The following is a 25,909-nucleotide window of genomic DNA, read 5'->3' on the forward strand; positions in this document are numbered from 1 at the left end:
GGGGAAAATAAGGTGGTGCTCTACAGCGGAAGTTTGTAAGCGGTTCTATTTTCACTGAGTACACTATAGATCTGTGCAACTATTTAGGCCTCCGTAGTCAGGTTTATGATCCTACAGACAGGAACTGGACACTTCAAAACCAGAGACTAGTATGTGTAACAATCAACCCTGGAAAGTAGTCTGGACTGAGGTAGCTCTCTGATCTAAAGCAGGCCTAAAGAGTCCATTAAATACTTCAGGTCTCATCTCCTTCTTCCTTACAGACGTAAACGTTTAGAAACACTATTATATTACATTGAAATGTAGAGCTAGGCAATACGAAATATTCCAACATACTGGTATGTCTTACTCTTGGTTAAGAGTCAGAGACGTGATGGGGTAGAACTAGACCTTGAGATCTGACTGTTTCTTAATGAGGCATCAGTAACATGTATCATCTCCCATTGAGTGGATTGAAGTAGGCCAGAAGAGTCAGACAAGAGCACCCAGAATGATTAAGAGGTAAGTATAGACTTGTGATGAACAGTACAAGGATCACTTGTCACTAGAGAAGCAGCAGCCACTGGAGTCAAGTCTTCAGGACAGAAAGGGAGATGGACGGTGAGCAAGCACTTCTCTTGTGAAAGATAAGGTATTAGCAACATGACTCCAGTAACAACACAAGAAATTAGACCCTAGTTATTTGGATCAACTTCTTGGTACAGACTTCTAAAGGAGGTTGTAATGAGCTTTCACTCTCCTTTTGTACCCTCAACACCAAGATAGCTCAAACTCCTAAAACTTCTACCCAGCCATGAAAACCCATTGTTGAGTTGCTGCCAAGATCTCATATGAGTGATAGATAACACCATAAAAGCTTTTCACCATTTATATATCTGAAACGACTTCTCACCCATGTGCAAGAGTTTTGAAAATAGCTGGACACTGATTGAATCATTAGCTTCAACATTCTACTGAGAAGTTTATTCTGAACTCAAAAAACCTTACTATATTATTTACTGAAATAGTCAGGACTCAAAGGAGAGGGGCAGACTGAGCGTGTCAGACTGTGAGGTGAGAACTGATGCAAAGTCTAGCTTATTTATAGTCTTAGGCCTGTCTTGGGAACTGCAATTTATAGCTATGAAAAGATTGCTTCCAAGGGTGGGATGAGGATAAGATGGCTACAGGGCGCACGGGAAGAACGCACTGTCAAAGGGCCTTCCAGATCTCCTCACTTTTGCCCTTCAGTGGGGTCTCTGGGGAGTACACAGAGGGAGAGTATGGCAGTAGCTTCTCTCTCAGGTGGACTTCCCGGTGTTTGGCAAGGAAAGAATTCTTACTGAAATGTTTGCCACACTGGGCACATGTGTAGGGTTTCTCTCCAGTGTGGATGCGCCGGTGTTCTCGAGGTCTTGTGCAGTTATTGAAGCTCTTCTCACAGTCCCCACATCTGTAGGGATTCTCTGCAGTATGGACTCTGCGGTGGGCACTGAAGTGAGAACTGTTGGTGAAGCTTTTCCCACACTCCTCACACTGATAGGGCTTCTCTCCAGTGTGGGTTCTCTGATGGATGATAAGACTTGAGCTCTGACTGAAGCATTTGCCACACTCCCCACATCTGTATGGCTTCTCTCCAGTGTGGATTCTCTGGTGGGCCCCAAAATTTGAGGAGTCATTAAAGCTTTTCCCACAGTCAAGACATTTGAAAGGCTTTTCCCCAGTGTGGATCCTTTGGTGTCTGATTAGGCTCCTGCTCCTACCAAAGCACTTCCCACAGATACCACACTTATAAGGATTCTCCTTCGGGTGGGTCGTCCTGCACATGAGACGGGCACTCTTTCCAAAATTTTCTCCATATTTGAGAAGTCTGTATGGTCTCCTCCCCAAAAAAGGCCTCTGATGCACCACAGCCTTCCCTGTGTCTCTGGGTTGAGACATCAATTTTCCCTGTCTAATTCCTTGCAGGGTTTCCCATTGTCTTCCTGAGATGCATTCCCTTTTATAATATTTATTGGGGTTGGTATTCTGGGAAACAAATCTTTTAGACTTTTCTATTAAAGCTCTATGGGGCTCTGTGCCCTTAAATATTACCTGTGTTGGGTCCTCCTTAATACTGCTTCCAATTTCAAAATCTGGAAAAGGAAAAGACAATAAAATTCCACAAAATTTCAATATTGACAGAAACAATCAAGGAGGCCTACACTGCTGGTGGCCCTCTATCATTTATGGCCACACATTGTGACCTGATGACCCGTCATGCTTCACCTGCTTTCAGTTTAATAAAAGGCCCGATGGCATTCCTACAGTGTGGGCCCTCTAATTATTTTGAACTGAATTGTAGACTAATCTACCAGTCTCCATCTGTATACTGATTATCTTAGCAATAACTTGGTTTTTCTCCTTGAAGTTGTAGTTTATCCTGTTTTTCTTCCTCCACATCTATCCTAAAATATTACATAATACTTCACTTAAATAAACTCTAATGGACAACTCCAAACTCCTCAAGACATTTCTAAATTCTTCAACAGCTAGTCAGGTTTTAGCCTAGAGTACTATTTTTCTCATATAATCTTGTAGTTTGCTTTTCTGGTTACCTCATGGGCCACAATGACATAAACACCCCTTTTTATTGTTTTCTACAACTTTTTCCTAGCTAGAATTTTTTCTGCTCTTTCACTGTACCCCATTCACTGTAACACACATCTTGGATTCAGCTTCTCTGTGGAATTTTATGGGAAGCATGACATAGTGAAAAGGCAGAAACTTCGGAATGACATAGTTTGAGTTCTAGCAACATCCTGGTCACTTGTTAACTGATTTTATTATCAACTTTTAGTTATGGAAAATTCACACACACAGAAGAATAAACAGTGTAATATGTATAAAGAACTCCCATGAACTACTTACTCACCTTCAACAATGACCTACTTGTGACTAACCCAGCTTCACTCTGTTTTCACACACTCCTTGCTCTCTACCCAGGCTACTTTGATGCAAACTTTAAAAGGAACATTATTGCCATCCACAAATACTTCAAAGGCTGAAGATCTTAGGCTTAATCTAGGTTTGATTCCCAAGTTCTTGTTCCTAAGCATGTACTATACCATCTTGTTGCTACTTGTGGGTGTCAACATGACTTCCCTTCCACACATGGGTGGGAGAGAAGGGCAGCCAACAGTCAGTTCTTTAGACTCTGTTTTCAACTAGTACCCCCTTTGAGGTTTTCCTTGTTAGATTTAACATTGTTCTGGGATTTAGAGGAAGTCACAGCCTATTAGTTGTCTCAAACAGTAACTGATAATCTGATTACATTCTGGAGGTCACCTAAAAGTAGTATTCACAGGGACTCTTTTTACAGTTATTAAAAAGGATGTCAGGACTGGAGAGATGGCTCAGCAGTAAGGACATGAGTTGCTTTTCCTGAACACTTGGGTTTATAGCCTTCAACCATCTGGAACTCCAGTTCCAGAGATCTGATGCCCTCTTCTGGCTTCTATGGGAACCAGATATGTGCACGTTACACATACATACATGTAGACAAATGCCCACACACAAAAATTAAACAAATAACTTTTAAAAAGCTATATTGGACTTACTCTTCATGATTTCTCACATAAATGTTACCAGACACCATATGTATGAAGTCCTTGCTCTGCTATATCTGAGCCTCCTCTTACTGAGCCTCTACAACCAATTCAGGCAAACCAGAAATCAGTGTGAAATGCCTCACATTCTGACATATCCTGTGGCTGTAGAAAGGCATAGCCCCCATCTTTCAGGAACTCACTGCTGTCTCGGAGGCTGGTCCTAGGACATAAAAGTGTTTGGTGCCACAAAACAAAGTACAGGAGTTGAAAGAATTTGGATACACAGGTCTATAGAGCCAAATATGTTCAAGGTGTGCGGTTGGGGGTGGATCATGGGCTATGGTTTAGATATAAGAGAACGTAAGGGGCACATAGAACACAGCAAGTAGTTTTGCTTTAAAGTAAGCCTAGAGAAAAATACTAGCACATATTCCTTAAAGGATAGGATGAGCCCAGATTAAGGATGGCTTAATCAAAATATAGATGAGAAGGTGGACATTATGGTATATGCTTGCAATCCCAGAACTCAAGAGGTATGAGCATCATTAGTTCCAGGTCAGCCTGGGCTACAGTTAGAGCCTCGTAACGCCCCCAAAAAGCATAGGTGGGGAAATTTGGTTTTGAGACTTTTACAGTCTAGGCAAGAACCAGAAAAGACAGAACTAGAGTGATGTCTATGACAAAGAAAGCAGTGGCAGGCAGAAGTGACAGTCTACTTAGCAAACGATGCCATCTCCCTGGATGTAAGTGCTGAGCTAAGGGAGGCATTAAAATGCTATTGTAAGGACACCTGTGTGGTTTTGGCTATGTCTAAGGCTTGAGCTAGTAGTAGGATGCCAGTGAACACACCCAGTGGGCAGTGGGAAGCAGGCTTCTGGAGCTCAGGACCAGAATAAAGCCTCTCATCTAGTCCCTGCTTAGCCTTTTTCTCATGCGCATTACACGCAGTGCTAAGATGTTTCTGATTTGAGCTTACTGGCCTTCCTTCTCCTTTAAGGTTTTTATTGTAGAATCTCACATTCTTCTCTATAGTATTTCCAGAAATGTAACACTGCCTGACCCACCAAGACAGAAATCAAGGCTAAAGTCCCAAAGTCCGAGCCCACAGAATGTGAGCAGCCGAGCTCCTCCTTGGAAGGGGAGTACCTTGAGAAGAGGACTCATTTTACTTAGTTTTATTTCCTTGTTCCTCTTAACAGCAAACAACACTCAAATATCTCCCAAGTGAACAAATGTGCACAAGCCATGTGCCAGGTGTGCTGATTTTTCAGAAGTCACACTTTCTCCTCACTTTGACTAAGAGCTCCATGACCCTTACCAGTTGGGCTTTGCGGTAGGCTTATCGGTCCTTGGAATTCCGGCTCTTCTATAATTTCCTCCTCACTCATTCTCTCACTGTCAGAATCGTCTAACACTGCTTCCTGCGAGGTCTCGTCAGCCTCCCAGGTTGTAGGCTCTTGGGGTTTGACCTCAGTATGTCCTCTTTCTTGCCTTGAGAGTGATGGGATCTCTTCTGAGGTGTCGGTGGAAAAGGCAGATGTGTGGCAGTTCACTAGGGCATCCATCTCCTTGTAAAATGCACAGGACTCCAGTACATGGCCGTTCTTCACTTTTCGGTAACTCTTCTGAAGGCTTTTGAACTTGGTTCGGCATTGTTCCGGGGTCCGGAGAAAGCCACACTCACGAAGTTGCTCAGCCACGACTCCATACAGTTTGCTCTTTCGATGACAGGCTTGCAGTGCTTCATAAAACCGGGACTCACGAAGGATATCCAGGAAAGTCTTGGTTTCCTCATAGCCCCAGTGCACACCTGCCATTCAGGGATAAAGTTTAGTTATGAAGAAAAGGAGCGCAGAGCTACTCTATTACACACACTAGAGGAGTGCTGGGAAACAGTGTCTTCTGGACATGGCAAGCTAGTGTCCTCCTCAGCTCACAGCAGGTGTGGCTACTTGCAGAAGGCCTACACCACCAGCCAAAGCTCTAGCATTTATGTACGTGTGTGTGTGTGTGTGCATGTACATGTGCATGCCCTACTAGCACCTGACAGCTTTAGGAGGAGGGAGAATTGTTTCCTTTTTGAGGGTATTATAATTGGTAGGTTACCCGTGTTTCAGAGGATGGCCTCACACCCACATGTACAACACTAATTGGATTTGTTGGGTTAGTAAGTAAGTGAACAAATAGTGGACATGAAGATGGGATGGGGCCTGGTTGGGAGAAGTAGGAGGGAAGTGATCGTATTTAATTGTATATATGCATGAACTTCTCAAGGATAAAAAATTATAACTAAAGCCATACTCATGATAGCAACAGCAAATATGGAATATCCAGAAACAAAAAGTCTATGTTAAAATCTGTAACTGCAAAAAATGAGATGCCCTGTTTCTAGATACAAAGACTCAAGTTGCATAGACATCAATTTTCAAATGAACAGTTTCAGAGTTTATCTAGAAGCGTAAATTAGTCTCCCACACTGCCATTGCTATGGAGACTGAAGGACTTAGCTACCTACAAGTGTCTTTTCCAAGTAGAAAGAACAGTCTGAAAGTTCCAATCATTTCTTTTTTTTACCAGATTTCTTTGAAAATGAGAGCTATCTAAGACTCTGGTTGGACACAGTGTGCAGTTTGAATCCAGAATTCCTGGCTGAGCTTGGCGGACAGTTCGGGCACTGAGTCAATAACTGACCACAGGACGCACTTTGGGTCAAAAGCCCCTAGCTGAGCTTGGTGCGTAGTCCCAGCCCAAAAATTCTGGCTGGACCCTGTGTGCATTTTGGGCCCAGAATCCCTAGCTGAGCTCGGCAGACGGTTCAGGCCCTGAGAATCTAGCTGAGTTCGGCCTGTGGTTCGGGCCCAGTGTTCCTGGCTGGACTTGACAGGGGACATAGAAGGCTGTGGATACCTTGGCCTGACCCAACGCTCATTCAGAGACCCAGAACGATTGCAGGACCCACAGCACAGGGGAGCTGAAGGTCACTGGCTGTGAGAGTCCAAAACAACAGGGCTAACCTCCTAACATCCACACCAGTGAAGCATTAGAGCTCCCAGCCTACAGAAATCGTGAGAAAACAAGTGAATCTATCATCAGACTCTGGAAGCTACCCAACAAAAACAAAGACGGCAAGATGTCTAAAGGACAGCGAAAAAGCATACGCAAAAAACCCCAAAACAACATGGCATCTCCAGTGTCCAGCTATCCCAAAGAAAACAACCCAGAGAACTCAAATACAACGGAAACACAAGAAAATGACCTCAACTCCTTAGTAATGAGGATGGTAATGGAGGAAACAAATAAAATTCGTAATCAAATGCAGGAAGACGCAGACAAACAGGTGAGAGACATAAAAGAAGCACATAGAATGGAACTGGAAAATTTGCAGGAAAATGCAAACAACCAGATTAAATAAATAAATAAAATGGTTCAAGCTCTGAAGACCTATAAAGAGGCAATGGAAGAAACTCAGGAATATACAAACAATCAGATGAAAGAAATCAAAAAATCAGTTCAAGATCTGAAAATGAAAATGGATTCAATGATAAACACACAGACAGAAGAAAAACGAGAGCGTGAGACCTCAGAGAAGAAGGCGAGGTACACAGAGGTGAGCTATTCTAACAGAATCCAAGAGATGGAAGAACGAATCTCAGGTCTAGAAGATACAATTACAGATCTTGAAGCAACCACTAAAGAAAATGCCAAATCAGGAGAACTCCTGACACAAAACATCCAAGAGATTAAGGACACCATGAAAAGAATAATAGGCATTGAAGAAAGAGAAGATATCAGACTCCAAGGCCCAGAAACTATTCTCAACAAAATCATAGAAGAAAATTTCCCCAATCTAAAGAAAGAGATGCCTATAAACATACAAGAGGCCTACAGAACACCAAATAGAATTGACCAGAAAAGAAAAACTGCCCATCACATAATAATCAAAACACAAAACATACAGAGCAAAGAAAAAAATATTAAAAGCTGCAAGGGAAAAGGGCCAAATAACATTTAATGGCAAACCTATCAGAATTACACCCGACTTCTCAGCAGAGACCAGAGACCATAAAAGCCAGAAGGGCCTGGACAGAGATCCTGCAAACCCTAAGAGACCACAGATGCCAGGCCAGACTACTTTACCCAGCAAAACTATCAATAACCATTGATGGAGAAAACAAAATATTCCAGGACAAAAACAAATTCAAACAGTACCTATACACAAATCCAGCTTTACAGAAGGTACTAGAAGGAAAACTCCATCCCAAAGGGTCAAGCTACAACCAAAACTACTCAGGAAATAGATAACTATCCCATGACAAAAACACAACTACACAAAATCTCGACTGGAACCAACATCAAAATTAAGACTCTTAACAGTCACTGGTCATTAATATCTCTCAACATCAATGGTCTCAATTCTCCAATAAAAAGACACAGACTAACTGAATGGGTACATAAACAAGATCCAACATTCTTCTGCATTCAAGAAACACATCTCACCCATAATGATAGGCATTACCTCAGGGTAAAAGGTTGGAAAAAAATATTCCAAGCAAATGGTCACAAGAAGCAAGCAGGTGTAGCCATTTTAGTATCAAACAAAATAGACTTTCAACCAAAATTAATCAAAAGGGATGAGGAAGGACACTTCATACTCATCAAAGGTAAAGTCAACCAAGATGACATCACAATTCTGAACATCTATGCTTCCAATACAAGGGCACCCACATTTGTAAAAGATCTCCTAAAAAAGCTTAAACCACACATCGATCCCCACACAATAATAGTGGGAGACTTCAACACCCCACTCTCACTGAAAGATAAGTCATTGAAACAGAAACTAAGCCGAGAAATAACATCATTAACCAATGCCATGGGTCAAATGGATCTAACAGATATCTATAGAACCTTTCACCCAAACAAGAAAGAATATACTTTCTTCTCTGCACCCCATGGAACCTTCTCCAAAATTGATCACATCGTAGGTCACAAAGCAAGCCTCAATAGATACAAAAGGATTGAAATAATACCCTGTATCCTATCAGATCACCATGCTCTTAGGCTGCAATTCAACAACAACAGAAATAACAAAAAGCCTACACGTACGTGAAAACTAAACAACTCTCAGCTAAATGACACCTGGGTCAGGGAAGAAATAAAGAAAGAAATCAAGGAGTTTCTGAAATTCAATGAAAATGAAGGAACAACATACCCAAATTTGTGGGATACATTGAAAGCAGTGCTAAGAGGAAAATTCACAGCACTAAGTTCCTTTAAAAAGAAATTGGAAACACTGCACATAAGCATCTTAATGACACAACTGGAAGCCCTAGAAAAAAAAGAAGCAGAAACCCCCAAGAGGAGTAGACGTCTGGAAATAATCAAACTCAGGGCTGAAATTAACAAATTAGAAATTAAGCAAACAGTCCAAAGAATCAACAAAACCAAGAGCTGGTTCTTTGAGAAAATCAACAAGATAGACAGATCGTTAGCCAAACTAACTAAAAGGCAGAGAGACAGTATGGAAATCAACAAAATCAGAAATAAAAAGGGAGACATAACAACAGACACTGAAGAAATACAAAGAATCATAAGATCCTACTTTGAAGGCATATATGCCACAAAATTTGAAAATCTAAGGAAAATGGACGATTTTCTTGATCAATTTCACTTGTCAAAGTTGAGTGAAGAACAGATAAACAAGCTAAAAAGTCCCATTTCCCCTACAGAAATAGAAGCAATCATCAATGGTCTCCCAACCAAAAAAAGCCCAGGGCCAGATGGTTTCAGTGCAGAATTCTACCAGACCTTCAAGGGCGAGCTAATACCAATACTCTTCAAGCTACTCCAAAAGATAGAAATGGATGGAACATTACTAAATTCATTCTATGAGGTCATAGTCTCATTGATACGTAAACCTCACAAAGACTCAACAAAGAAAGAGAATTTCAGACCATTTTCTCTTATGAACATCGATGCAAAAATACTAAATAAAATACTTGCAAAACAAATACAAGAACACAACAATGATGTCATTCATCACAACCAAGTAGGCTTTATTCCAGGCAAGCAGGGACGGTTTAATATACGGAAATCCATCAATGTAATCCGCCATATAAACAAACTGAAAATAAAAAACCACATGATCATCTCTTTAGATGCAGAGAAAGCATTTGATAAAATCCAACACCCATTCATGTTTAAAGTTTTAGAGAGATCGGGGATACAAGGCACTTTCCTCAACATAATAAAGGCTATATACAGCAAGCCAAGAGCCAAAATCAAAGTAAATGGTGAGATACTCAAGGAAATTCCTCTAAAATCGGGAACAAGGCAAGGCTGACCACTCTCTCCATATCTCTTCAATATAGTATTCGAAGTTCTAGCCAGAGCAATAAGACAACAAAAGGAGATCAAGGGTATCCAAATGGGAAAGGAGGAAGTCAAATTATCCCTCTTTGCAGATGATATGATAGTGTACATAAGTGACTCTCAAAATTCCACCAGAGAACTCCTACAGCTGATAAACACCTTCAGCAAATTAGCTGGATACAAAATTAACTCAAAAAAGTCTGTAGCCTTCCTATACACAAATGACAAGCTTGCAGAGGAAGAAATTAGGAAAACCACACCCTTCACATTAGCCACAAGCAATATAAAATATCTAGGAGTTACTCTAACTAAGCAAGTGAAGGACTTGTTTGAAAAAAATTCAAAACTCTGAAGAAAGAGATTGAAGATGACCTGAGAAGATGGAATGATCTTCCTTGCTCATGGATCTGGAGAATTAACATAGTAAAAATGGCCATCCTGCCAAAAGCAATCTACAGATTCAATGCAATCCCTATTAAAATACCTACACAATTTTTTAAAGACATTGAAAGTTCAATTCTGAACTTCATATGGAAAAACAAAAAACCTAGAATAGCTAAAACAATCATGTACAATAAAAGGTGCTCCGGAGGAATCTCCATACCTGATCTCAAATTGTACTATAAAGCAATAGTAATTAAAACAGCATGGTACTGGCACAGCAACAGGCTAGTTGATCAGTGGAATCGAATCGAAGACCCAGATATGAATCCACACACATATGGTCACTTGATTTTTGACAAAGAAGCCAAATCCATTCAATGGAAAAAGAATAGCATTTTCAACAAATGGTGCTGGTCTAACTGGAGGTCTATGTGTAAAAAAATGCAACTAGACCCATATTTGTCACCTTGCACAAAACTCAAATCCAAGTGGATTAAAGACCTCAACATAAAACCAGAGACATTAAATCACTTGAAGAAAAAGTGGGGAAGAGCCTGGAACATATTGGCACAGGAGACAACTTCCTGAACAGAACACCAACGGCCCAGGCCTTAATGTCAACCATTAATAAATGGGACCTCATGAGGCTGAGAAGCTTCTGTAAGGCAGGAGACATTGTCAAGAGAACAAAGCGACAGCCTACAGACTGGGAAAAGATCTTCACTAACCCTATATCTGACAAAGGTCTAGTATCCAAAATATATAAAGAACTCAAGAAATGAAACACCACCAAACCAAATAACCCAATTGAGAAATGGGGCTTGGAACTAAACAGAGAATTCTCAACAGAGGAATATCAAATGGCTGAGAAACACTTAAAGAAATGCTCAACCTCCTTAGTCATCAGGGAAATGCAAATCAAAACAACTCTGAGATTCCATCTTACACCCATCAGAATGGCTAAGATAAAAAATTCAAGCGACACCACATGCTGGCAAGGATGTGGGGAGAGAGGAACACTCCTTCATTGCTGGTGGGAATGCAAACTAGTACAGCCACTTTGGAAATCTATCTGGTGCTATTTCAGAAAACTGGGAATAGGGCTTCCTCAAGACCCAGCTATTCCACTCCTTGGAATATACCCAGAAGATGCTCCAGCACACAATAAGAAAATTTGCTCAACCATGTTCATAGCAGCCTTATTCATAGTAGTCAGAACACGGAAACAGCCTAAGTGTCCATCAGTAGAAGAATGGATAAAGGAACTGTGGTACATATACACTATGGAATACTACTCAGCTATTAAAAACAAGGAATTCCCGAAATTTGTGGATAAATGGATTGAGCTAGTAATGATCATAATGAGTGAGTTAACCCAGAAGCAGAAAGAATCAAATGGTATATACTTACTTATATCTGCATACTAGCCCAAATGGCATGTCCCACGAAAGCCTTCACTTACCAGGAACCTGGGACAGAGGGGAGGACATCCTATTGGGACTCTAGATGAGAGAAGCATGGGAGAATAGCAAAATAGAAGGATCCAGAGGGTCCTAGAAACCTACAAGTAAAACATTATGATAGGCAGATTTGGGCCCAGGGGTCCCGCTCAAACTAAGGCACCAGCCAAGGACAATACAGGCGGTAAACTTTAAACCCCTACCCAGATCTAGCCAATGGTCAGAACATTCTCCACAGTTGAGTGGAGAGTGTGATATGACTTTCTCACGTACTCTGGTGCCTCACATTTGACCATGTCCCCTGGAGAGGGAGACCTGGTGGCACTCAGAGGAAGGACAGCAGGTTGCCAAGAAGAGACTTTGATACCCTATGAGCATATACAGGGGGAGGTAATCCCCCTCAGGAACAGTCATAGGGGAGGGGAATAATGGGAAAATGGGAGTGAAGGAAGAATGGGAGGACACAAGGAATGGGATAAACATTGAGATGTAACAAGAATAAATTAATTAAAAAAAAAAAAAAAAAAAAAAAAAGAAAATGAGAGCTATGTCCAAGGTGCTTCAAGCTTGGTAACTCATCCAATCTTTTAATTTTGGCAAAGAATGTGGTTGCTTTTGCCCTTGTCCTAAGCATCTACCTGAGGCGAATTGAAAGGTTTTGGACTATTTGTTGGCAGAGGAGGTTTCAGGACAGCCTAATACTGAATGTATCATGTGGCTATTAGTGACCACTCTCATGTGGGACTATGATGAAAAAGGGAAACAGCAGGGCAAATAGAAATTCAAAATTTTACTATTTGAGAAGAAAAAGAACACTAGGAAATTTAATGTTGGAAGCCAAGTCTCATGTTCAAAGAGACGAGAATTTTAAAGACAGGCCTGATGTAAAATGGAAAAAAGAGTAGCGTCCTCAGGACAACACCCCATTCAGTTGAGCTCCCAACTTGTAAAGAGGAAATGCCTAGTAATCTTCTGCTCCTGAAACAAAGAAGGTCTTATACAACAAATGAAAGCAACAAATCTGAGCTTATGTAAATAGAATTCAAGGAGAGGGCCAGACTCCCAAAAGCTTGCAGCTGTACCTGGCAACTTTACATACATGATTCTAGCTTTACAGTCATGAAGGATATAGGGGTAATGGCGTTGTGGAATCTTACTCCCTGTTAAGGAAAGCCAGCGGAGACAGGCATGTGGCAGGAGAGTCCTGGTGTGGAGGTGCAGTGTGAAGGTATCAAAGTGAAGCCTGGATAGTGTTGGAGACTCCAGGATGTTAGAGGTACCAAAGCCATGGGATGTCTGCCCGGGAGAGCTGCGTGTAGGGAGTAAAACCAGCTCAGCAGAGAGAAGTGCGTTACAGTTAGGAAGCCCTGAATCTATGTATGCATTATCATCTGCGTGCCTGCTGGCCAGAAGCCAGAAGAAGGTGTTGGATTCACTGGAACTGGAATTACAGATGGTTCTGAACTGCCATGTGGGTGCTAGGAATTGAACCTAGGTCTTCTGTAAGAGCAGTCAGTGCTCTTAATCACTGAGTAATCTCTCTACCTTGACCCCCAAATATTTAAAAACCATGCTAACTTCTAATCTGGGAAAAAAAGCCTGCAGGCTCCTCAGAGCTGCACACATCCAAATGCCCTTTTAGTTGTGAGCATCACCTGGAAATCAGTGTGGACTGTTGACAGCTCTCCCTAGGACTAGTGTAATCTACTACTTCCCCCAGAAGACTACACTTCTATCTTCACACCAAGGGGAAAAACCCCAAAGCCAGAAAGTATAATTCTTACCACTTAGGTTCTGAAACAAAACTGGGGCGGTACGAATTTCAGACTTGCGAATAAACTCAACGCCCGCTTCATCACCATCGGAGTCTTCAGCACCTTCCTCCTCCTCCTCCACCAAACTGACCTGTTCTTTAGCACCGACACCAGTCCTCTTTAGTCTGGGGAGAGAGATCACGGCCTGTGGCTTATCAGTAGATGAAGTGTGGGCTGTGGGGTTTAACAAGGCATCCATGTCCTCAAAGAAGGCACAGGGTTCGAGCATGTGACCGTTTCTTACTTTTCGATAACTTTTCTGAAGACTTTTGAACTTGGTCCGGCACTGCTCTGGTGTTCGGAGGAAGCCACACTCTCGCAACCACTCAGCCACAGCACCATATACCTGGCTATTTCGGGGACAAGCTTGGAGTGTTTCATAAAAGCGAGATTCCTTAAGAATTGCAAGAAAAGTCTTGGTTTCCTCGTAGCTCCAGTGCACACCTGCAATTTTTTCATCTTCTAACCCCCACTGTTGCTGCTCTCGCCACACTTTCCCCACATTCTTTGCTGGGATCTGGATGGCACGCACTGGTTTCTCTTTGATGTAGCTGCTTCGCAGGACACTATTCCTCTTATCTGAGGAATGTAGACCTACAGTCCACGGTTCTGTTTTCTGTTCCAACTGGGCTATCTTGTTAGGTGTAGTCACAGTGCCTCCTACAGTAAGAGAAACAGTTCACAGTAGGCACAGCTGCTATTACTAATACCCCAGTGCCCTGGTGAAACACATTCTTCTGGACTGTTCGTTTACACCAAAGCTGTTGTCACCCAGGACCATGCACTCTGTAGTTATTTACATGATGCCTTTTGCACAGAAATCTAGAAATGACATCATCTTGTTCCATCTATGTACTGCTTCTATTTAGCTAGTTCTTTCAGGGATGCCCTCAAGGGATACAACTATTTCTTTACTTTTGACTGTTTCTTTTGGATGATACTGTAGCATCCAAAAGATACTGTAGCTCTTGCTAGCCTGGAACTCACTATGATGGCATCAAACTCCTAAAATTTCTTCTGCCCTAGTCTCCCACGTGTTAGGATGCAGTCCTGAGCCACCACAGCTAATGTACTATTTGTTTCCTTTACTTATATGTATTTGCCCCTGTCTCAATGTATATACATTTACACACACACACACACACACACACACACACACACACACACACACACACACACCCCACGCTACATCTCAAGCTATTAGAGAAGTAAAGAATTTTTATTAAACTGTATTATTTACTCAGTATGGTATTTCCATAAAACGGAAGAATGGACGAAATATAAATCCATTCATTTATGGTCAACTAATCTCTGACAAAAGACAAATATGTTCAATGAAGAGTGCTAGGAAAACTGAGTATCTACATGCAAAAGTGAGACTGGACTACTACCTTATACCGCTCACAAAAACTAACTTGAAATACATTAAAACCGACACGTAGGGCTGGGGAGGGTGTTCCAGTGACAAAGCGCTTGCTACATAAGCACAAGGACCCGAATTTGTTCCCCAACATCCACGAACAGGGCAGGCATAGAGACATGCGCTTGTAGTCCCAGCAAAAGGATCTTCAGGTCCAAAATACAGTGGAAGACAATCGAGGAAGACAGCAGACATTGACCACTGGCCTCTCTGCACCCCTGCCTGTGCATACATATACACGGGAACTAAACATGGGGCCTGAAACCACAAATTCCTAGAAGAAAGCGCAGGGGGAAAAGGTAAATGACACTAGTCTTGGAAAATTTTTTTTGACATAACAACAAAAGAAGAGTAAACGAAAGTTTTAGGACAGCAGGGAAAATAACCACTAAAGTGAAGAAACACCCTGCAGTACTTACAACCATATATACATTGTAAGAGGTTAAAATCTAAAATGTACAAGGAACCATAGAATTCATAGAAAAGTATGATAAAAATGGGCAACGAATTTGATGTGCAAATGGCCAATAGGCTCATGAAAAGGGACTTGGCATCAGTAACTAGCAGGGAAAACAAATCAAACCCATTCTGAGTCGTGACCTCGCGTCTGTTAGGATGGCTAGCATCAAGAAGATGCAATACAACAGTGCTGGTGAGAATGTGTAGAAAGGGAACCCCGTGCACTGCTGGTGGGAGTGTGGAAAAGAGTAGGGAGGTGATTTAAAAACATTAAAAAATACAACTCCCACATGCCCTAGCTCTCCCACTTCTGAATGTATGTGTAAAGGAAACCAAATCACTGTGGAGGAGCAGGTCCCTGAGACTCACCGGAACATCACTTACAATATCCGAGGTGTGGAAACCCGCAACATATTTATCGATGGACAAATAAAGAATATCTGAAACGGCTCAATGGTTAAGAGCACTGTTTGCTCGTCCAGAGGACCTGGGTTTGATTCCGAGCCCCTACATGGTGGCTCCCAACTGCCTATAATCACAGCTCTAGGGGATGTGATGCCTTCATACATTCACGCAACACACTCACAGACATGACATAAAACGGAACTAAAGGATATGTGAAACATGGAAACATTTATCTATAAGATGAAGCATAGAAAAGGGAACCACAGAGAGAAGGAAATCCTAATGTTTTAGGTAACTTGGGCCCGGAGGGCATTACATCTAATGAAATAAGCCAGACGGTGAATGATAAACACCATACCATCTTAGCTCTTGTGGAATCTTTAAAAAACCTCAGTGTATAGAGGACCACAACAGTGGTTTCCGGAGGGGCTGAAGTGGACAATAGGGCCAGATATAAAGAATATATTTCAGTAATAAGCAGAGTAAACTGGGGATCTAATGATGGCTATATCTTAGAATAATGCACTTCAGACCTATCAGTGGCTAGGAGTAGATTTTAAGTGTCCTTCCTGTTAACTATGTGAGCAATGGATGTGTTAGCTGTGGCCATTGCTGCATAACGTATATAAAATAGTAAAATTTCACATTTTAATTACATTCAATTTTATTTGTCAATAAAACAATAAGAACTCTGGAAAATATTGCAGAAGAAATAATTACTCAAAGACTTCAGTGTAGACATATCAAATAAACAATGTGAAATTGTTTTGCTTAAAGAGGTTAAGAGTATGCATACCATGTGTGTGCAGTGCCTTCAGAGGCCAGAAGAGGGTGCTGGAATCTCCTGGAACTGGAGTTACATGTAGTTGTCAACTACCGTGTGAGTGCTAGGAAATAAACTATCACTGTCTTTAAGAGCAGCCAGTGTTATTACCAATGAGGCATCTCTCCAGTCCCAAACGGAGAGGTTTAAAGTTTCTTTGTGTAGCCCTGGCTGCTCTGGAACTTGCTCTGTGTATCTGGTTAGAGTTGAACTCAGAGATCCACCGACATCTGCCTCTCAAGTGCAGGAATTGAAGGTGTGTACCACCACCACCACCATCACCACAGAAAATCTAAATATATGTATGGCTAGTAGTTGCTCACCAGACATTACAGGATTAGAGTATCTATAATGTTTGTTTTATATCCATTTGGTATAAATTGGTATCAGTTATACTTGTGCCTACATCTTGTATGTTTGTGTGTGTGTAAGCCAGAGGACAACCCTACGTGTTATTCCTTAGGCACTGGCCAACTTTGGTATGTGTGTAGAGGCGCACTTGTATGCATATGTGGGTAGAGGCCAGAAGCTAACCTCAAGTGGCACTCCTCAGGCACTGTTCTCCTTTTTTCTTTCTTTCTTTCTTTCTTTCTTTCTTTTTTTTTTGAGGCAGGGTCTCAATGTGTAGTCCTGGCTGGCCTAGAATTTAGCCCAGAGATCTGGCTGCTTCTGCCTCCTGAGTGCTGGGTCTTAGGGAATATGCCTCTGTAGGTGGCCTTTTATTTTATTTTATATTTTGACAGAAGTTCTCTCAGCTAGGCTGGCTTGCCCTTGAGCCTTAGGGATCCGCTTGTCTCTGTTTCCCTGCCAGGACCAGGGTTATAAGAAGGCACCACTGCATCTCTGTGTATCTCAATGTTGGGTGGGCTACAGTGGCTGGTCAGTGACCTCCTGAGATCTGTCTGTCTCTGCCTCCCCCTCCTGGGCTTGCAAGCACATGCTACCACCCCTGGCTTTCTAAAATGTGGACTTTAAATGCCAAACTCGTGCCTTCATGCTTGCAAGCACTTTAATGAGTGAGCTGTGTCCCCAGCCCTGGCCTATAATATTAGTCATTAGTCTTCGACTTCTGAATAAAAACGCACACATGCAATTAGAGCAGATGGAGAGAGGCCTCTGAAAACGCGCCTGTAGGCTGAACTATCGTGGCCACGCTTGCCTGTGCACTTGTCTACTTAGATAATTCGTAATGTGCTATTGAGGTTACTGAATCTAAATGACTTTTTATTCAATATTTAAGATTTCTACCCATCCAACAAATACTTAACAGGTGCTCATCCACCTGTTAGGCAGCTCTGTGTTAGGTTCTGCGGTCATTACTGTTAAATAGAAACAAACTGTAGAAAGACCTGGTGACTTCACATTCCTCAAGGCTAGTGGAACGGCATTCATATTTAACTTATGTTCAATGTTCCAATTACTAATATAACACTCTTACTGGGGAGGGTACATGAATAAGGAAAGGGAACAGGCACATGACTATACTAAACAGTTCATGGAGATTCGTGTGGGACCTTGCTGAAAGGTCGAAGTCTGGCAGTTCTGGATAGCCTCTGAGCTATCCAGACTCCCTTTTGCAGTGTGGTCCCCTCTGTGCCTGATCTGGGGGACCCTAAATCCCCTAAGGAGTGTCACATAGCCCTCAGGGAAGATTCTCTCCTGGTAAGAAACCTGTTGAGCAAGCACCCGGGGATTCCTGGAGATGTCCACCGTATGCTAGTAAGATCTCTCAGTTTTCAACCAATGACCTTCTAACTGTACCTGAAGGTTCTCCTCACCCATAGGATAATTAAGTATCGCTTTTCCCTCTTACCTGTTTTGTTACATGTAGATTAGGTATAGTATCCCTAGCACCCAGGCCCCAGCGAATCAAACACATTCGCCCACAGACCCTTCCCACTGCCCAAGGTTTATACTGTCCCTGACTCATGAATCCAGGTTGGTTGGCTTGCTTTCTCACTCCACTTGTCCACCCCAACCGTCTGAGCCCCACCATTTATTCTGGGGAACAATTGTAGATGGATGCCTGGGGCAGGAATGGCAGAACTGCCTTGCCAGCTGCTGAAGCTGGCTTCATCGAGGAAAGCTTGGCGCTGCACGCAAGTGAAGACACTTACCAGGCCTGTGCCTCACACAACCTGCCCTCAGGGCCTGCCTGGCCTACATCTCACCATACCTTCCTTCCAGCTGGTTTCGGGTGTCCGTCTACTGTGCTTAGAATGGTATACAGGGCTATAACACTTTTGGCTTCATCATGGGCTTTTAGAACCCCCGAGTTTTACTGCCATCTGATACCAGCAACCTCATTTTTAAAGAGCTAACTGTAACACCCAGTGGATAATTCATTTCCACCTTCCCAGGTGTGACAGGGAGCACTGGCCTCTCCCCAAGCACTCTAAGCTGCTCCTGAGAAAGAAACTGGACCTTTGATCTTGAGGGCCCTGTCCCAGCCAGAAGCAAGCAGTATCTGGATCGGCCTGCTGGATATGGAACCCAGGCTACTGCCAGATGCAGGATAACATCTGTTAAGCCTTCCTAAAGCTGTAACTCTTTAATACAGTTCCTGATGTAGTGGAGACTCCAACGATAAAATTACTTTGTCTTTCTTTCTTTCTTTTGAGACAGGGTCTCTCTGTGTAGCCTTGGCTGTCCTGGACTCACTTTGTAGACCAGGCTGGCCTCGAACTCACACCAATCTGCCTCCCTCTGCCTCCCAAGTGATAGGATTAAAGGCATGTGCTATCACTCTCAGCTTCATAAAATTACTCTTATTGCTACTCCATAACTGTAATTTTGCTACTGTTATGAATTGTAATGTAAATATTTTTGGAGATAAGAGGTTTGCCAAACAGGTCATGAACACAGGTTGAGAATTACTGTTTTAAGCAATAAGATTAACAACTATTTATCACTAGTAGGAATTAACATATAGGAAATCTGCCAGTCTATTATTTGTGAAGGAAAGAATGCTTACCCAGGGGATCCATGCTCCCTGCACTTCCCTTCCTGATTTCGTGGTAGAGATCTTTGTGAGCAGGAACCCGATGCACACTCTTTTTGTAGGAGAAGCTTCTCACTGTGTGGACACCTTTCCCTGGTTCCTGAAACAACACTAACACCAGTGACCACCAAGACAACTGGAAAGGTCTTCAAAGGATGATTAGCCGTGGACGAAGCTGAGAAGGGCCCTAAAGGAGAACTGAGTTAAGGAAGCGTGTAGCATGTCTCAAGTTAAATGGAAGATACAGTAAAGAATTAGGATGAGACAACACAAGAAAGATGACCCAGCAAGGAGCTGCATTACTGAGAAGACTGAGTCCAACATCCTCTGGAAAAGAAATAAAGAAAAAAGTGTCTTGGAAGAAGTATAAACAATGTGGGCAAGTGAAAGCAGGGAAAGTGACTGTGACTGAATTCCCTAGAAGGCAGACAGTGAGGACAACAGCGATTCACCGGGGAGTAAATTACCTGGGTTGTCACCTCCTGATCTACTGTGTTCCACTCATCACTAGGGACAGGAACCCAGAGAGAAGAGCAAGCTGGAAAAAAAAAGAAGAAACAATTATTGTATATAGCATGCTCAACTTTGGCCCTTTAAATCATGCTGCTTCTTTCAACAAACGAGAGCACATTGGAACCTGCAGAGAGGAGCGGATGCGTATTTCAGCGAGCTCAGAGCAGTGCCCAAACGCTTCAGGGACAATCAGTGAAGTGCAGAAGGCGAGGGCTGGGGCTGGGGCACTGCAGGGTGCGGTTGTGGCACTTGGAGACTCATCATTTCTGAATTTTTCAAGAGAAATGCGCTGGTTAGTTTATATGTAAGCTTGATATAAGCTAGAGTCCCTTGAAACAGGGAATCTACCCTGAGAATGCGCCCTCCCACTACTCTCCAGCACGACTAGACTAGCCGGAGACAACGAGCCTGGGGGGCGTTTTCTTGATTGATGATTGTTGACAGTGTTATCCCTGTGCAGGTGGGCACAGATGGTATGAAAGGAGGCTAAGCGAGCCAGGAAGAGCTTCACTGCCTGTACCAGCTCCTGCCTCCAGCTTCCTGTCCTGTTTGTCTGAGCTCCTGCCCTGTCTGAGCTCCTGCCCTGCCTTTCTCTGATGTAGAAGTGGAAGTGAAACAAACCCTTTCCTTCCTGAGGTACTCCTGGTCATGGTGTCCATCACAACAACGGAAACCCTGAAAGCCGGAGTTTCTGTGAAATCTCAAATCTTAAGCCTGAGCTACAAAGAGCAAAAACAAAAACAGGAACCAAAGCTCCAAATTCCTCAAAAAAATTATTTGTAAGTAAAATATAACAAGTCCCATTTAGCGTACAAGTCACCAGTTTGTCATTCCTAGCACAGGTTACCAGTTTAAGAACCAAGAATTTAATTCTCAGTAAGTCCTGCCAACACAGCAAACGGTATAGCAATGGGCATAACTAGCATTTAAAATAACAGGCCCCTCAGTGTAGGAGAAAAGTGAACTTTTTATATAGCAATGTCAGTGGTCTATCTCTTCCTCAGAGTTCACTAGGGAAACGTGCAACTGTAACGTATTTATGCACAGATCTCAGAAGCGTGAGCTCATGCTTCCTATTGAAATAAACAAATTTTAAAAAGCTAAGAAATAGCATGCAACATTTATATAATTCCTGATTGTGTCATGGTTATTCTTGCTATAGATAGTTTATTGTATATATGTGAAATAGTATAAATGTATATATAAAAAATAAAAAAGAAATGGTAAAAAAAAAAAAACCCAAAAAAGCCTAAAAAGCAAACAAATTCATTTTTTAAAAATTACGTTTTATCTGTGTATCCTGAGTGTGTGTGCTTGAGCCATGGTCTGTATATGGATGTTGGAGGGCGGCTTTCAGGAGTTGGTTTTCTTGTCCCACCATGTGGGTCCTAGGGATTGAAATCGAGTTATCAGGGTGGGCAGGACTCGTTTTTATGAGTCATCTCATCAGCCCTAGATAATTTTCTTGGAAACATCATAGTACATCATAGTCTCTGAAAAGCGTATGGCTGAAATCCCATTTCTTCAGAGCTAATCATCTTTCTGAGAAATCTAAGCCTCAAATTTCTGCTCTCTACTCCTCAGTCTTCAACAGATTAAAAAAACACCAACTTTTTATTATCATGGATGGCAATGATGATAAAACATTTTAAACTGATATTTGCTGTCACACTAAGTTTATCAGCTAAAGTTATTAGAGCCATCTAACCAACATGATGAAGGGAGCTTTGGTGCTAAGGAACACACTGAATAATTTAGAATTCACTGATACTTGCAACATTCTCTTTTATTTGGGATTGCAGTCAGCAGTGGCAGAACAGCCACTGTGAATCTTTCCTGTCAATGGAAGCTTTTTACAGTCAGAATTGGAATTTAAAAATAATTTTGACATTATGGGAGAAATTAAACTAACATTTATTGAATGCTATTGTTACACTGCCCCACTAAGTCTATACTAACAACTTTGGCATTTTCTTTTACAGATGAGAAAATAGAAAGTCTGAGAAATAAGCTGCCTAAGGCCACAACAATAAAAAATGGGGAGAGCTGGGCTATGAACTCAAGTCTGCTGCCTCTTTCAGTGCAAGATCTCAGCCTGCAGGCACTAACACTTCCTGTCATGCTGCTTCCCAGATCCAGGTGGGGCAGGTGGGGTGGGGCAGGTGTGATGGGGTGTGACTGACAGGTGTGACAGGGTGTAATAGGTGTGACGGGTGTGACAGGTGTGAGAGGGCCCTTCCACAGCGAGCTGCTGGCCTGGGATGAAGCCGCACTTCAGGAGCCGGGAAGGAGACTGTACTGGGAAGGGCAGGACAACGTGGCTCTGAGTGCTGCGTCACCAACTGATCCTCCTCATGTGGCATTCTGGGATGCCTTCTCTTGTGGTTCAAATTTTGGAATAAAAATATCTTGTTTCCGTTTCTCAGCAGTTTTCCAAAGTGTTTGTGGTCAGCCGGGAGCACATACACACATGGCAGGACTAGAGACACAAATTGATGTCCAATGGAGGTTTAAAAATAACTGAACAAGATTTAAAGTGGCCCTGACAATCTAAGCTTCCCCAACTTCCATCTCTATGACCCTGTTTTATGCTGGTAGCCCTCATTTGTGACTCTTGAAGCAGATGAAAATTTACTTTCCAAAAATTCAATTTATTTTTCAAAAGGATACTGAAAGGACCTACGCTGAGCAAGTCTCAGTGTTAGGGCACACCATGAGTCTAGATGATCCCTGAACTGAGTGTACCGTGAGTCCTTACCATTCTTAGGTGATGGCCTAAGCTCTCTTTTTTGGTTCAGCTGTTCCTGGTGTCCTGAGGGGGGGCTTTCAGCTTCCTCCAGAGAAACAACCCTGCATTGGGTCTCCAGTTGCTCTGGCTCAAAGTCAGCTACTTCCCACACAGTTCCAAGTGGGGCTTGCTTCTCTGAGTGTCGGGGACTACTGACCTGCAAAATAGTCAACATCGTAACTGAAAGGTGGAGGAAAAGAACCGCAAATCAGGGCAAACTCCCCCAACAGGGTCATTAGAGGGCAGAAAACCTGAGGAGGAATAATGTCTCCTCCGTGCACTGGAGGGGACTCACAGTATTTTGGGAATATGGGGAAAGGAGAGCACTCTTTATTTCTGTATTTTCTGAGGGGTCAATACTACAAAGTCCTCTTACCTACCAGGTGCACAGAGAACCAATCAGAACACTAGTGAAATGAAAACTTCTAAAATCAATGCCTGAGCACATCCTGTGCAAGGTGAAACCGTGAACCTGACAAACGCTGCAGGATTTCATGAGGTTAAAAAAGGGTGTTGAAAATAACTATACCAGCATGCAAGGACACCAAAATACGACCATCTGGCAGTTAAGCTGGATGAGTGGCAAGGCCCACCAAGGCACTAAGAGTGCTTCATAAGATGGGACTGCAATATCAAAGATGGGATTGCAATATCAAACCAGAGATGGTTCTGGAGTATCCCATGACATGTCCCCTTCTTACCAAAGACAAACCCTGTGAGGCATAAACTATTTACTACTGTGTGTCAAGTTTTGATAGAAACATTACACCAAGGATTAGAACAAACATCATAATTTTAGTTTAATTTGCAAGATACTAGTTCAACTAAAAATTTCCCCTCCATTTAATATGAAATTCAAATCTTCTTTTAGGGGCATTCAGCTTATGGCTTTTTAAAAAAGATTTATTTAAATTATTATGTATACAGTGCTCTGCTTACATGTACACCTGGCAGGCCAGAGGAGGGCATGAGATCATATTACAGATGGTTGTGAGCCACCATGTGGTTGCTGGGAATTGAACTCAGGACCTCTGGAAGAGCAGGCAGTGCTCTTAACCTCTGAGCCATCTCTTCAGCTTATGGCTTTTTATCCCCCGTTTATTTCTATAATGAGCTCTTCTTCCAGCAACTGTAGCCCTGCTCACCTGCCTTTCCCACCTCCTTCTCTTTAAAATCCTCACTCACCGGCTTTCGCGGTCTTCTGGTCTCTTTCTCTAAATGCGCTACTAGGGCCACAGCCTCTTCTCCACTTTCCGGACACTGCTTCTGTGCCCAGGCCTGGATCTTCTCGGGCAGAATGGTGAGAAACTGTTCAATGACCAGCTGCTCGAGGATCTGCTCCTTGGACCGCATCTCTGGCTTCAGCCACCGGCAGCAGAGCTCCCAGAGTTTACTAAAAGCTTCGTGGGGTCCCGTCACATCCTCATAGCAGAACTGCCTGAAGCATTTACGAAAGGACTCGCATTCATTGCTCTCTGATCCTTTCAGAATGGGCTCCGATGCCCACTCAGAGTCCTTTTCCACTTTCATTATGAAGCACTCCTCAACTTCCACGTCGATCTGAGGGTTCAGGGCTGTAGCCATGACCCAACAGGGCCAACAGGTCTAGGCGCCAAGTCAGGGCCCAGAGACGCTTCCGAGTGCCCCCTACTTAATGTCCTTGGAAATGTGGGACGCTAGGAAAATAAATGACAACACGTCCGCTGCAACAAGGAACTCCAGGCTGACTAGTCAAATTTGTACTAGGCTCACGAAAAGGTGACTGTACACCCAGTCCAAAGGTCTGCAAACCCCGCCTCCTATCTAATCAAGATGCGCCCCCTCCCATGAGGTCCTTTAGGGTGCAAGGTCGGAAAGAAAGAAACCAGGCGCTGGGCTGGAAGGGAACCCAGGGGACTGACGATGGCATGGGCAGAGGCGCCGGCAGGGAAGGGGGTGTGTCCGTGCAGCCCCGGGAGGCGCCGCCGGCCCAGGGGTGCTGCTCCGGGTCCAGGCCGCTGCAGGTGTCCAGCACGGGTGGCAGTGCACGAGTGTCCCGGACCAGGGCCGTGCTTTCCCGGGCTCTCAGCAGCGCCTGCAGCACTCGGCGCTCCTCCGCACGGGGCGGCCAGCGTGAGGAAGAAGAAGCGGCGGGAAGAAGCGAGGCCTCGCGGGGGACAGCGAACAGCTCCTCCGCTCCGCTGGCAGAGAGCGCGGGGGGCGCTGGGAGCCGCGGCCACGCATGCGCCGCCCGCGACCCGGGGTTGCGCGCGCGGGGCGGGGATGGGGGGGGGGGGCGTGCGAAGCATCCTCGCGGGTGAGAGAGGGAGGCTGCGTGGAGGAGTCTCGCGAGAGCACCCGCCACCGTGACTTGTCGCCTAGGGACTTTAGGAAAAGAGGGTGCGAGGGATGTTCTCAGGGCGGAGGGACACGCTGAGATCAGATCCCATTCCTCCCGAGAGCATGAAGCAAGGCACAAAATGGCAGTGAGCGTGTCCTGCCTCAGGACTGTTCGATGCTGCTGGCGGCCGAAGTCATTTCTTTAGTAGAAGGGGTGCGACGGTGTGTGTGTTGGGGTTGGGGGAGGTGATGGAGGGACTCCTTTGTCTGGCGGAGGGATTACAACCAGGTGTGCATCGAGGTTGCCAGCCTGGGATTCTTGGTTGGAGCCATCACTCCTGAGGAAGGAACATGAGGTTGGCTCTGTCCCAATATATGGTCAGGGGAAATCTTATTTTCCTTTTGGGGAATCTCTTAATTGCCCAAGGCTCTGGGAAGGTCTGAGTGGGCAAGCATATTCAAAAAGGCTGTCCAGGACCTTGTAGGACCAGGCCTAGATTGCCGGTACCCCTACCCCATGGCTGCAAAACTTCATCGCTAAATGTCCCAGAACCCGCCGGTTCATCAATACCCATTGTTTAAGTG

General features: G+C 43.5%; 1 protein-coding gene across 1 annotated transcript; it reads right to left on the minus strand.

Annotated features, from left to right (window-relative positions):
- Positions 1-1,159: 1,159 nt before the first annotated feature.
- Zkscan2 (zinc finger with KRAB and SCAN domains 2) lies at positions 1,160-24,590 on the minus strand. The gene is made up of 7 exons (XM_051145194.1): positions 24,191-24,590; positions 22,976-23,162; positions 20,172-20,242; positions 19,678-19,804; positions 13,567-14,256; positions 4,888-5,379; positions 1,160-2,114 (listed from the first exon to the last, which is right to left on the minus strand). The coding sequence occupies exons 1-7, from the start codon at positions 24,587-24,589 to the stop codon at positions 1,192-1,194; spliced, it is 2,889 nt and encodes a 962-aa protein (XP_051001151.1). The 5' UTR covers position 24,590; the 3' UTR covers positions 1,160-1,191.
- Positions 24,591-25,909: the final 1,319 nt, after the last annotated feature.

The sequence above is a fragment of the Acomys russatus genome, chromosome 5 (assembly GCF_903995435.1).
Source record: "Acomys russatus chromosome 5, mAcoRus1.1, whole genome shotgun sequence".
NCBI lineage: Eukaryota > Metazoa > Chordata > Mammalia > Rodentia > Muridae > Acomys > Acomys russatus.